Here is a 14,629-nt window from a genome sequence, read left to right as displayed (position 1 = left end):
AATAGGGAACAATAATCTGGAGTGGTGTGAACTCTGCCGTGGAATTTAATAGCGAACTCTATCTCCCTATAGAATCCTATAGGAGGGCTCAAATCACCTACAGAAATGAGATCATTTGCTCTTCATTTCTCTTGGTTTGTAGAGTAATTTCTAGAGAACCCTGCTGGTTTCACCCTCATTAGTGGTGTTCATTTGCCTTGCCATAGCACCTGAGAGCCAGACCCCATTGTGCGAGGTGCTGTACAAATATATGACAAAAAGACAATTCCTAAACCCTATAGGATCATTTACACTAAGGCCATATCACACCACTCTGGTTGTGCAAAGGGGCCTTAACGTGGGGGTAAATTACATATACGCCCACTTTAGGTCTCCGTTACACTGCCAAAATGGGGTAAAGGAGCCTTGGTGTAAATAGAGATAAGGCTTATTGGCCCTTACCTACTTGGACGACAGCTTTGAACATATGTCCTGGGCCCTATCCTGCACTCCTAGTGGTGCACTCTAGTCGGCACGTCAACTTCTATACATGGCCCAGAACACTACACTGAGTAGGTGTGGGTTATACACTCCCCCTGGCTGGGGAAGCTTGCCCTAAGCTGCAGAGATCTCCCTAGCTCAAATCCCTGTGCGGGCCGCCACTTACTTTGCTGCCCCTCTGGAGTGGGTCATTAGTGGTGGGGATTGAACCTGAGATCTCTACTTCTCAGAGCATGTGCCGCAACTACTTGAGCTAAAAGACGCTGCTCTGTTAGCCATGGCTGAACAGGCTCATCGACCTCTCGGTCTCCCTGATAATGTTAGAGGGGGACAGAGGGCATGGGTTACACACGCAAAACTTCTACAGAAGTTAGCGGGAGTTTTAGGTGTGCCAGGAGCAGGCCAGATTTTCAAAGGTTCCCTCTGCCCAACTAATCTGCACCTGCCAAAGTTCTGCCTGTGGTACTTGCACATATGGTTCATGGCAGGCATAGAGTCTACCATTTAGATGGTGATAGCTACGTACCTGATTGTAGGTGCAAGTCAGAGAGTTAGCTGTGGAAGCAGGAGGAATTAAGCCTGGGATTTTCTAAATAGCCTAAGGGAGTTAGGCACTCCAATGCTGCTAAACTTCAATAGGATTTGGGTACCCTTAGATTCCTTTGAAACTCCTAGCCGAAGAGGGCAAGATGGGAAAAATACCTAAGTCAGTCAATGGTGCTTGGGTTCCTAGATCGCTTAAGCACATTTGCAAATCCCACCCACCAGGAATTATGGATGCAAGCACTGAAGGTGCAAATCGTGCACACGGAAAGAGAGGCTGGCCCTTTAAAAACCTGGCCTCAGATGTGAAGAGATGCTTACCAAAAATTAGGGAGGAATCTAATCTTCAAAAGGGCCAGCCCAAGAACTATGGCCCACTTGGATCTCTGGCGGACATGGGATTTAAGTGGCTCATAGCCCTTGTACTGGCCTTCTGCACAGGGGTGAATTTCACCCTGAATTCATGAGCGTCTCGTAATGAGAGGGGAAAAGAACTAGGAAATACATGGGAGGGGACAGTGGGGTAATAATGAGGAAAGAACAAGGTGACCTGAGCGGTCTATTTGTCTGTCGCTTCACCTCAGGAGAGGATTTAGGGACTGGTTGTTTCACACGATTCCAGGCTGATGTCTTTCATTTAATCCCTCGCTCCCAGCTGTAACGAGCTCCAGTACTCCCAGTACGCCGCCGCCTGCGACAACGTGCAAATCCAGAAGCTGCAAAGTGACGGCTATTGCCTCAAGCTGACGGACATGAAAGGCTTCTTCCAGCCCTGCTATGGGCTGCTGGATCCACTGCCCTTCTACGAGTCATGCTTCCTCGACGGCTGCTACAACCACAAGAAGTTCCAGCTCTGCGGCTCTCTCGCCGCCTACGGGGAGGCCTGCCGCTCCTTCGGGATCCTCAGCACCGAGTGGATAGAGAAGGAAAATTGCTGTAAGAGAGCTATTCTAACCCCGTTCTGTTCCCTGGCCTGTACCGCCTATCGCTTAGGAGCACCATCCTCTGTATCCGCCCGGACTGCAGGCTCAGTCAGCGCGAGACTAATGCAGAGAGATGGGAGCCAGAGCAATTAGCGATAGGTCCCCTAGATCGTTTGGAACTCGGCTACCTTAGAGGCGACCTCCATCCCTATGTGCTATCGTGGCTGCTGAGTCAGCGGAGGCACTTCTGTGGTAGCTCGCCCTCGACTGAGGTGTGGAGACAAGTATTGTTGGTCAAAAAAATTTCATCTAAACTGTTTTTTGTTTTTTTTCACAGAAAACTGAGTTTTGGACAAACTTGATATTTTTCACAAAGCGTGCAGGCTTTCTGTGGAGAATTTTGATGTTTTATTGAAAAACCGAACACCTGAAAACCAAAATCTTTTTATTCAGATATCCTGCTGCGGTGGCCTCATGGGAGCAGTAGCTTGGTTTCTTCATGTCCCCTTTCTCCTCTGTGGGCTGGGCTCCCCAGCTAGACTACATCTCCCATGATGCACCATGACCAGGACTCCTGTGATGCAACCTTTCACCAACATGAGGGGGAGACCATGGTGCATCATGGGAGATGTAGTCTGACCAGGGAACCTGGCCTATAAAGGAGAAAGGGAGCATGAGGTACCTGAACTACAACTTCCATGAGGCACATAGGTAACATTTTGGAATACAAATATTTTGGTTTTCAAGTTTTTGCTGAAAAGTGGAAATTTTCGGGGGTGGGGGAATTTCATTCTCTAACCAGCTCTAAAGACAAGACACTGTCTCTGGAGGCTCCTCAATTAAGCAACATGCTCCCCCTAGTAGTCCACCCCGACTGGATCATGCTCACCTCCAAAGCATACTGGCTGTGGCAAGCATTTGCCTAACCTAGGGCTAAGGACATTGGAGATGTTCTCCCGCTGGTGTTTTATGGGTAGGTGGTGAATGATCCAAACAGTCCGGGCTGATGCTTTGTTTGTAAAGTACCCAGAAACGCAGGCTGAATAAATTGTTTATTAATATTGGTCCATGCTGTGGGAACTTTCTCAGTGGGAGTCTGATGCCAGTCCAGTCCTCGCCTGAGTAAGGACTTTGAGGACAGTATTGTTAACCTCAAGTACTCATAAAATCACAATTCCAGCCCCAAGAAACCATGAGATTGGCTTAATAATCATGAGATTTTTAAAAAATATATTCATTCATTTAAAAATAATACGGGAGTACCTTAGCCTTCTCGTTCCTGAGCCTTTAGGTCAGAATCATTTCATGCTTTCAAGCTTTTCTCTGCAACCAGGAGAGCTAGAAACTTACTTTTTTTAAAAGGGAAAGCTGATATTCTCATATATTCACATGACTCCAGGAGCTGGGGCTTTAAAAAACCCATCAAATAGCATGAGATAAAATTGCTGGAGTTACCAACACTGCAGGGGTTTAGTGGGGTAATAAAGAATTGTCTGGGTATTGGTCCGAAAATAAAGTTGTTGTCTTCGTCTGCCTTTTCCTTTTTAGCAGGAGTGGTTGAAGATCCCTGTGTGGGGGCCGACTGTCCCAACAGAAGCTGTGAGCTTGACAACGGAGGGGAGTTGTGCGGTTGTATCGAACCTCCACCCTATGGAAACAGTGAGTGATCCCACATGCATCCACTCCGTGTTTCAGGAAGCTAATTGCAACATTGGCTCTGGTGTTTTTAACTAAGTTAAAAATCGGCCTTACGTATTTATATGGGACACAGATAAGCCAACTCTTTCAGCAACCACTTCCCACTCAGACCCACACAAAGTTCCAACCTCAAATCCAGTGGAGCTACAGTACACTAGGGAGGAAAGGTGTTTGTGGTTAAAGCACCAGGACTTGGTTGTCAATGCTCCTTAGTTCTATTCATGTCCCTGCCACTGACTTGCATTGTGACCCTGGGCAAGTCACTTCCCTATGCTTCAGTTTCCCAATCTGTAAAATAGGGCTAATGATACCTGCTTCAAGTGGGTGTTGTGAGCCTAAAGTCACTAATGTTTGGAAAGCGTTATGAGATCTTCAAATGGAATGTGCTGTAGAAGAGCAAGGTGGTGTTGGGTTGATTTGTAATTCCCAACATGTCAGATCGCATCTAAAATCTGGTCCCATTGGTAAAAATTGAGATTTTTGTGTGTGTGATTTGTATTGATTTTCATAAAGAAACAGACAATGAAAAGTACAAAAAGGTAAATGACTTTACAGCTCGTACATGTTTCCAAATATTGCATGCTTCATGCAATTTCCAATAAAATTATGGAATGATGCAATTTTACAACTTGTCAAAGTTGCAAGACCGGACAATACAAAACCAGACAATACTACATAGACACAACACGTTAGTGTGTGGGATAACATACCTTGTACCAAAACCAGAAATTCACTAGTAGCCATAGACAAATCACACAGCTTGTCTATGCTGAAAGATGACTCCTGCCTGGAGCAGACTTTCATGCAATCAAGGAAGTACAGGGGCAAATTCTCAGTAGATGTAAACTGGCATAATTCTTTTGATTTTGGTGACACTATGCAGATCTACACCACATGAGGATTCAGTCCTAGACATTGCAAACTGGTATTAATTCAGCTTGTCTTTCCATCAAGGGCCAATGAAGGAGCGTTTCCAAAGGCATATTTTCTGCTATTTCAGTCAGCCTTGTTTTCAACTTTCTGGGAGCCCCAGGGCCTCACTTAATTTTCCATACAAATGTGCATACATTTTTAAAAATCAAAAATCAATTTTGCCCAGTCCTCTCCTCCTCAATCAATGGATATAAATTGCTTGTCGTCTAAGTTCACTGGCAACGAAAACCTGCTCAGCTTTGTTCTTCACCTTGCAGTTATGGGGAATGGGGAGCAGCCGTCCCATTAACAGGGTTCAGAGGCATTGGATTTTGCAAGCTACTTTTGACCCTTCTTCTGAACTGTGCGTGCATTCCCCTCCCCAGCTCGAGTGACATAATGGCACAGACTGTGCAAAACGTGCTCAGTCTAAGGTAGGCGAGAACACGACAAATGCAAACTTAAAACTGGCTAATATAGGAAAGGGATTAGGTGAGAAAAGAACCCCAGCCCTCAGTACAAACCAGCCTCCCCTGAGGGAAGAGACACAGAAACAGATGTGTCAAGGGGTGGCTAATGCCCCCCCGGATCTGCTCATAGATACATCCCTACAGAAAATCACCACTTCCCAAAAACCGCCTAGGCCAGCACAGAGGGTCTGAGCTGTGTCTTATCAATCCCCCATGCAAATAACCTTTACGAAAGCATTGTCCAAAGCTCTTCCAAATGAAGTCACTTTGCCCATCCCTTAGTCCTTCCATCTGAGGATCTGAAAGCACTCTCCAGACATTGAATTAATTCCCCACCCTGGGAGGTAGGGAAATGCTACCCCCATGTTAGAGATGGGGAAACTGAGGCACAGAGTAGTTAAGTGACATTGTCAAGGTCACCCAGTAAATCTTCGGCAGAGTCGAGAAAAGAACCCAGATGTCCTGAAGTCTCAGACCCGTTTTGTTGTCACAACTCCAAGAGCAAAGAAGAATCAAGACAGCTTAAGCTGCAGGACAGGATCAAGACGCCAAGAACTTTTAGGAAACCTTAGCGACTTTTCTCACAGTGTCATCATCAGACCGGCTGGCGCGACGATGCAGAAGAGTAGCCAGCACATAGGCACGTCGGTAGGGACTACTACCCATGTAGCATGCGTAAGAGGTGGCATACGGGGTGCAGTCACAGCAGCTTCGCACCACCAGAGCTGGTAATATATGCAAATGCACACTCCTAAGCACCAAGCATATCCATCTTAATGAAGTTACAGTTAATCTGCCTTGCTCTATTTTGCACAAATAATGGAACTCTGAAGGCAGCACAAATAACATTCAGTTAACAAAATAAATAATAAGACTCCAGAAAAGACTTGGAGATTAGGAGAGTATGGTCTGGTGGTTATAGCCGGTGCCCGGGGAGTCAGGACTTCTAGTCTTCAGACTCAGCGCGTGACTTTGGGCAAGTCCTTTCCCTGCTCTGTGCCGAAGTTTCCTCATTTGTATAACAAGGGTAAGGATACTTAGATAGTGAACTCTTTGGGGTGGTCGTTTTGTTATGTCTGTCCAGTGCCGAGTGCAGCGTGCTCCTGGTCCATGAGTAGGGCTCCTAGGAGCTATCACAATACGAATCGTAACAACAACTGACATTTATGTACCAGCTTTCATCCCGTATCAGCCGCCCTGATACGTTGGCCAAGGGGGAGGCAGTTCCACGTGCACCAGTGAAATGCAGCCACCTCTGGGTGGAAGGTGGCAGCCGATCAGCTCATTGTATAGTGTCCAGGGAGAGGACTTTAGGCCAAGAACATCCCACCAAAAGCCCCACTACTGTTAGAAAACCTCTCCTGTGATCATTAACATCCACACCACAGCTCAGATTTTGAGGCCTAGAAGCATCATGGAAGTCAGTCTAACTCCCTTGGGGAGATGAAGGGCCGAATCAGTGCTGCCAGGATTTCAACCTCTGGCTCCAGAGAATAGAATCTAAACTATCCTATGGCTACATTGCCAGTAAACCTGGTGCTTAGACCACTAAGACATCCCCTTCGGCTCTGTCACTCTTGCCTTTGTGACAGGCCTCCCACCTAGGATGACCAGACGTCCCGATTTTATAGGGACAGTCCCGATATTCGAGGCTTTGTCTTACATAGGCACTTATTAACTCCCCCCCCATCCCGATTTTTCACACTTGCTGTCTAGTCGCCCAACTCCCCACCCACTATCTGTAAGTGAGATACTATCTACCTCTGAATTCCGAGGCTTGTCGTTTGAGTGATTCATTGATGCAGTATGGATGGGAGAGCCCACTGCGTAATCCTGGCTGGCCACTTTCAAGACAGCGGCTCACACGGCCGCTGCAAGTGCTTCAGGCCAGGACTGAATGCCAGCCTCCCTGTCAGTGGGTGCAATCTGCAGCCACAAAATGAACTGCAGGTGCAAATCTGAGCACTTGAATTTCTGGCTAATCCATCTTGCACCTGCAACTCAACGGTGGGTGCAAATTGAGCCTATAAAAGGGAGTTCACCCTTCTGAACAATTAACCGCTTCTATCCTCATCTCATCTAACAGCTGTGGGTACTGTGGTTCATTTCATTGTTCAGTTTATGCTAGGGATGGGCCTGACTTGTAGGGGCCAGTTTAGTACATTATAGAATCATAGAAGATTAAGGTTGGAAGAGACCTCAGGAGGTCATCTAGTCCAACCCCCTGCTCAAAGCAGGACCAACTCCAACTAAATCATCCCAGGCAGGGCTTTGTCAAGCCGGGCCTTAAAAACTTCTAAGGATGGAGATTCCACCACCTCCCTAGGGAACCCATTCCAGTGCTTCACCAGTGCAATAGTTTTTCCTAATATCCAACCTAGACCTCCCCCACTGCAACTTGAGACCATTGCTCCTTGATCTGTCATCTGCCATCACTGAGAACAGCCAAGCTCCATCCTCTTTGAAACCCCCCTCAGATAGTTGAAGGCTGCTATCAAATCCCCCTTCACTCTTCTCTTCTGCAGACTAAACAATCCCAGTTCCCTCAGCCTCTCCTCATATGTCATGTGCCCCAGACCCCTAATCATCTTCGTTGCCCTCCGCTGAACTCTCTCCAATTTCTCCACATCCTTTCTGTAGTGGGGGGCCAGAGTCACGAGTTTAGATCCAGATCTGGATCTGACTTTTCCAAAGTCAGTGGGGTAGGTGGGACTGTCAGACCTGGTGCTCTGGTTCAGATCCATCCCTATTCTATACATCCCTCATTGGTTCCAGCTTTCCCGATGCTACAATAACCGGCAGTTCTGTAATCTCTAATGCTGATGTGCCCAGAACATCCCCTCCTGATTGGCCAGCTCAATGCCGACTCTCAGTTGTTAGCGTCCTTTAAAACTGCCTGCGTTGCTCCTAGACACGCATGACATCATCGATGCAGAGGTGACCTGCAAAGCGGCCCAGATGGAAGTGTCCATCTCCAAGTGCAAGCTCTTCCAGCTGGGCTTTGAGAGAGAAGGCGTGCGCGTGAATGACCGCCACTGCCCCGGCATCGAAGGAGAAGACTTCATCTCCTTCCAGATCAACAACACCAAGGGGAACTGCGGAAACATTGTGCAGGTGAGAGAGGAGTGGGGGAGGCGGCTCATGTTTAATGGTGCATGGTTACCACGTAGATGCTGCTGGGGTGATATGTGGAAACACATGCCTTGGAACAGAACCAAACAGCAAAGAAAGGAGAGAGAGAAACATGCATTCATTTTGGTGTCAAGTTTATTATTTGAGCTCAAATGTCACGATGGTCGAATGCTTCAGTGCTTCGTTAAATTACATTAGGGGATGATCACATACACACTCTTCACAGTGTGGGTTCTTTCTGTCTGTCTTTGTGTTCTAATAGGCAGCTCCAAACACATTTGTGTGCATGGCAGAAGGTATAAGGTGTTAGCGCTTGTGTACTGTCCAAATTCCAGACTGGGTGCTTAAATTTTGCCTACTTAAAATTTCCCTGGATATTTCACTGGGACGTGGTATTCGTGAGGGCTGTTAAATAGATGACGTGTTCTGCCCCAGAGGTGGATGCATTTCAGTGGTGCATGTAGTGTGTATATGTTACGTTGGGATCTTTTATGCTGAATGGTGCTGTTATAAATGTACACATTTAGAGTCTTTTTTTTAGTCTAGCAGATAGATGCAAGCTAATTTATTATTGTTATTTATAATCTATTATTGCAATGTCCAAAAGCTCCAGTCAGGGATCAAGGCCCCACTGTGCCAGGTGCTGCACAAATATAAAACAAAAAGCCATCCTTGCCCCCAAACAGTTCACAATCTGTTTGGAAATTATTGTTTACGTAATGACTTTAATGTGCTGCTTTCAGAGCTGTGAACTGAAATCGTGATGGCTGTGTTAACACCTAAAAAGAATAATATTTGTTTCTTTTTCTCCTGCACAGTCCAACGGCACTCATATCATGTACAAAAACACTGTGTGGATTGAAAGTGCAAACAACACTGGAAACATAATCACCCGGGACCGAACCATCAATGTGGAATTCTCGTGCGCGTATGAGCTTGATATCAAAATTTCTCTGGATTCGGTAGTGAGGCCAATGCTTAGGTAAGGCCAGCCTGTGTGTGCTTTAGATTTTCCTGTTTGTGTGTGTGAATTTAATGCTGGTCTGAGAGCCTGGAGGCTAAAGTCTCCTCTATTTAACCTGGAAAGGAAGCTAGCTTAATTCAGACTAGAAATTTTAACAGTGAGGGTAACTAACTACAACACCCCACAAGGGATGTGGTGGATTCTTCATCACTTAATGTCTTTAAATCAAGAATGGAAGGATTTTTGTTTTGGTTTTTTTTTTGTAAAAAATGTGCTCTAGCTCAACCATAAGATATGGGCATGATTCAGGAATTACTGGGTGAAATTCCTTTGCTTCTGTTATGAAGGAGGTCAAACTAGATGATCATAATGGTCTGTAAATTATGAATCCACAGTACAAGGACAGTATGGGCCGTGGAGGGCTAGCTTCGCTCATGCTGCCCCACCAATGTGTCTCACCCTTGATCTGTAGGGGGCACTTTTAGGGAATTTGCATGGCCCATTCAGCCTTTGGCCTCTGTTATAAGCTGCCAGTCGATGATAATTATGGTGGCAGTTGTGGGATTGAGAAAATCAAACTGGGGTCACATCAGCCACCAAACGTCCATTGGATGGTAACTTTCAGTTTTGCAGTATTCAAACTATCAACCTAGATATGAAAAGCTCCATCTCCTGGTCCCTGTCCCTTAGACCCTATCCATTCCCCTCCCCCTTTGTACAGGATGAGCTTTCTGTTGCTTTCTCATGAGCTTTATTTCTCTCCTTTAGTGTGATTAACCTGACAGTCCCAACACAAGAAGGCAGTTTCACAACCAAGATGGCATTGTACAAAAACTCATCTTATAAGCACCCCTACCGGCAGGGTGAAGTGGTTCTAACCACCCGGGACGTGCTTTATGTCGGGGTCTTCGTTGTCGGGGCAGATTCCACCCACCTGATTCTAACGCTGAACAAATGTTATGCAACCCCTTCTCGGGACAGCAATGACAAACTCAGATACTTCATCATTGAAGGAGGGTCAGTGACATCTGGCAAGATTTTTCTCTCTGTTTTGCTTTTCTTTGGGGATCTAAAAATCATTGGCTGGTGCAAAGCACCAGATGATCTGAACCTATGAACATTACAGGAGGGTTATTTCTTCCTCTGATGCATACACTAAAGTCTGCTGTTCAATACCAAAATAGAAAGACCATTGATTTGTACCTCTGTGGCTATTCCTAACATCCTAAGGGAAAGGCCAGAGGTGCTCAAGTGTCATGCTGAAGAGCACAGTTTAAGAACCTAGAAGAAGGCTGCAGTTGGACGTCTAGCACTGCCTCTGGTGATGGAGAACTTGGACTCCATGCTATCCCCTAGACAGGCAGATGTTTGCAGATATCAGTATACCTGGTTAAATGTTGGCCCATTTGTGGATTATTATTGGGAGAAATTCTAACAGTTTTAATATGTTACCACCTGCATTTGGAGTTGATAACTAAAGCTTTGCACTTAGATAGCACTTTTCATCCAGGAGTGATTAGGTGTTTTGCAAGGCGGCATTACCCTCATACGGCAGATGCAGAAATTGGTGCACAAAAGAGAAGGGCTTAAATGTTTAAGAGTGTCCACTAATTTGGATGCCCAACACAAGACATCCAGGAGGGCCTGATTTTCAGATAGTTTTGAGCTCACCCAGCTGCTATTGAACTTACGGGAGCCTGTGAGTTCTACCCCTCTGAAAATCAAGCCCCAAGTGTTGCAGATTGGGCATGCAGAGCCAGTGGACACTTCTATGCCACCAGGATAGTGGCAAGGTTGGGAACAGAACACATTGTACATCTGCTTCCACCCCTGAATCCTTGTATGACGTGGGCGAGTTGGGTAACCCCGAAGTGCTTCTGGAATGTCGCGGGGCGTAATTAATTACTGGTGGAAAGGCTCTGGGATCCTTGGATGGCAGGAGCTGTAGAAATTCAAAGTTTATTAGCAATCAGAATAGCTTGGCATTACCTCAGTTTACTTACATCACTGCAGCGAACGGTAAAGGGGAAATGTTTTTTTTAATAAGGCGTGGACTCGAGCTGCCAAATTGGGGCTCGGATTCTGAACATTCCAGAGTTGAGGGTTCATAAGGGGGAGTTCAAGCTCCTCTCCCGCAAAGTTCAAGTAACATCTAGAGAAAAGGATCATTTAGTTTCCCTGTAGACATAACCCACAAGCACTGGGGATCTGTAGAATTTTTTAGAAGCTCGCAACTGTTCCTGGACCCAGCTGAGACTCTGTATTTTCCTCCTAGTTGCCAAAATATTAAGGATAACACCATTGGGATTGAGGAGAACGGGGTATCCCTGACCTGTCGCTTCCACGTCACCGTCTTCAAGTTCATCGGGGATTACGACGAGGTTCATCTCCACTGCGCCGTCTCCCTCTGTGACTCGGAACAATACTCCTGCAAAATAGTACGTGTGCGTGGCCTTAGCGTGCTTTGTGGGCCGCGGTGGTGGTCCATGCTGGAATCATTTCCCCAAGGCCACTGTGTGGCAGGAGAACAGTTTCCTGGGGGCTACTGCTGGGCATTGCTCCAAAGGGAGCAATGCCCACCCAATAGATCAACATAACATTCCTCTCCTCACTCCCCCGTCCTCCCAGAGCCTGGCACGTGGTTTGCCCCTGTGCAATTAGGCGACATGGAATCCCACCCAGCAGAACAAGTTCAGGTCCATTGTATCAGAGAAGGGCCAGAATTTTCCTTTAATGATGGTAATCCAACACCGCTGAAGCCTCAACGGGAGCTGTGCAATAGCTCTCAATGGGAACAGGGCCAAATCTAGGGTTTGAGATCAGAGACTAGCGCACCGTAAGCACAAAGCCTTGCAGTAATCGCCCCTTGCGTTTTCATTTGTTCAGAACTGCCCCCAGAATTCCAGGATGGCGGCTGAGTATACCAAAGAGCCCAAGGAGCAGATCATCTCGGTAGGGCCCATCCGGAGAAAGCGTAAGTGTGCACAGCTAAGAATGCGGAGGAAAATATTCCCTCCTGTATAAACTATTCTGAACCTTTGATTATTAAATGGACACGCTCAAGAGAAACAGGTCCTTCCCTTGTGTTAATAACCCCATCTGAATTTATTACAATAGGAAGCATCCCATTTTAATGGTTCAGTTTTCACTATTTGTTTTTACTTTTTTTACATGTACATTTTACGTAGCAGGGCACTAAAACTCAGCTGGTCAGTTTCACTTTCTGGTTCTTCTGAGCTAGCAACTCTTTTTAGTTCTGTGCATCGCTTCGTAGGGGAGAGAGATTCCCCCATGGAGCCACTTTCTCCCCCAAAACCCCACACTGTGTGTCTGCCCATCCATCCTTCCCCTTCTCTTTATCCTATGTATGTCTAAGGCATCTCTTACCCTGGACCCAACTTCTCAAAAGCATCCACCAGCTCTAGGCATCTCAGTCCTTGGGTGCCCAAGTAGTGAGGGAGTCTCATTATTAGAAATGCTGAGCACCCACTGCTGTGATTTCTAGGGCAGTGGTTCTTAACCTGTGTGGTCCACAGCCCCTTGGGGTCCGCAGACTATGTCTAAGATTTCCTAAGGGGTCAGCAAATGGAAAAAGGTTGAGAACAACTCTTCTAGGGAATGGCTTCCTCCTCAGTTTTCCTTTTCATCCTAACTACCCTTTCCACCACACCTTCCTTCTCCTCCTACTCCTCTTCCTCGACTTCTTCTCTCCACTTCCCCACCATCCTGCCCAGCAGGAGGTTCATCTTTCCTCCTTCTCCCCAACCCACACCCCTGTGTGCTGATCTGGAGGAAGAATTGCTAGACGGGACTTTACCCAGCCCATGGCCAACCGAGATTGCATTGATCAGTGCACTTGGGGTTGGTGATTTTGCCATGGGCTTAAGTGGGAGCAGGCTCTCCGGTCCAAAATTAAGTGCAGGGCTGTCCAAAGAATTGGCGTGGGTGGGTCTGAATCAAAGCCCCCCTACCCTTCAGTGGCAGGTTGAATGGCACCCTAGAGCTGGATGTAAATGCAACAGGGGTGGATGCTTTAATCAAGGAAATGCTTTTGGGGTCATTTCTAGCTATTAAGCTTTGTAATGCTCTTTTCCGTATAACTGCGTGCTGCTCTCTCCTGAGCCCCCGATCTCTCCTGTTCCAGGGTTAGACTGGTGCGAGGATAACGGCGGCTGCGAGCAGATCTGCACGAGCAGGGTCGACGGGCCCCTGTGCAGCTGTGTTACTGGGACGTTGCAAGAAGATGGCAAGAGCTGCAGAGGTGACTATCTGAAGGGCTGCCTTAGGGAGGCAGGGAATGGGCCTGGGTAAATGGAACAGACGAGCAGCGTGATGCAGATGGGAAAAGGGATTCTTCCTTGCAAACCCCCCTTTAAATCTGTATGGAAAGACAATAGAAAAATAGTCCTGTCCCCAAGACACAAAGCTAAAAACTAGATCCAGATCCAGGGTTTAGGCCCCTCTCTACCATTAACCACCAGCAAAATTGAGAGAGAGAGTGGTGAGGAATGGGACTGAAGGGAACTGCTGTAAAAAGAAATGGACTTTGGAGCCCAGTGAAATAAATACGTGTGTTTCAGAAGCACTGAATATTAAAGGAATTAAAGAGGGAGGGAGCATTGTCATCTAGCAGCGAGAGCAGGGAGAGGGGGATTGGGAAGTCACAGCTCCTGGATTCGACGCTGATTCCTGGGAAAGCCATTCCTCCTCGAACATCAGCTAGATTGGGGTGCTTCCATTTCTGGGTACCCAACTGGGAGATACCTTGGGACCTGATTTTAGCACACCTCCGAGGTGCTGAGCACACACATCTTGTTGAGGTCAGTGGGAGCTGCTGGTGCTCAGAACCTCTGAAAATCAACTTCTTGGAATCTCAAATTCACTTGAGCGGGCACTTCTGAAAACGCAGGGCTTTCATCCTTCTGTGCATTGCTTTCCCCATTTACAACAACAACACCTTCATCACTAGGGGGCTTGTGCAGGACCAGGAGATCCTTGGACGAAGGATGCTAGTAAATTGCAAGGCGATACTATTACTATGACACACCCCTGATCGGCAGATTCGTGCTGTCACAGTGTAGAATTTTGTCCTTTTGAGACTCTCACGTTTTGATCTCTAAATGATACCGCCTTTGCTTATTTGGAACTGTGCCTTTTTGATTTTCAAAACTGTTCTCTGTCTTTCTCTCTAGCTTCCAGCTCTTCCGTTGGACCTCAAGCCTGGCTCATTCTTCTCATCGTAACCCAGCTGTCACTATGGCATTTTATCTATAAATCAGACCCGACCTCGTAATCAATTCAAGGCGTCTATTTAAAGTACTGTAATTTACTTACTCTGAATCCCTGTAGGATAAACGCATGTGCCCCTAACTCACAACCTGTACCACAAACAACAACAAATGCTTTTAACTATCACAACGCTGAAGTCGGTTGCCTGGTACACCAATTTAAATGACGTTACAAGCTACTTTAATACAATGGGAGGTAACAGCAGCCAAAATTTCAGG

The 14,629-nt window shown here is 46.6% G+C and overlaps 1 protein-coding gene across 1 annotated transcript in view; it reads left to right on the top strand.

Moving 5' to 3' along the window:
- Positions 1-14,415, top strand: part of TECTA (tectorin alpha) — a 57,310-nt gene extending 42,895 nt beyond the window's left edge. Inside the window, 9 exon segments of the mRNA XM_065417114.1 lie at positions 1,646-1,959; positions 3,495-3,605; positions 7,938-8,140; positions 8,977-9,140; positions 9,891-10,139; positions 11,398-11,560; positions 12,009-12,096; positions 13,267-13,383; positions 14,315-14,415. Coding sequence (XP_065273186.1) covers positions 1,646-1,959; positions 3,495-3,605; positions 7,938-8,140; positions 8,977-9,140; positions 9,891-10,139; positions 11,398-11,560; positions 12,009-12,096; positions 13,267-13,383; positions 14,315-14,415 — 1,510 coding nt within the window.
- The last annotated feature ends 214 nt before the right edge of the window (positions 14,416-14,629 follow it).

This window comes from Emys orbicularis, chromosome 15, assembly GCF_028017835.1.
Source record: "Emys orbicularis isolate rEmyOrb1 chromosome 15, rEmyOrb1.hap1, whole genome shotgun sequence".
NCBI lineage: Eukaryota > Metazoa > Chordata > Testudines > Emydidae > Emys > Emys orbicularis.
This window is presented reverse-complemented; position numbering and strand designations above follow the sequence as displayed.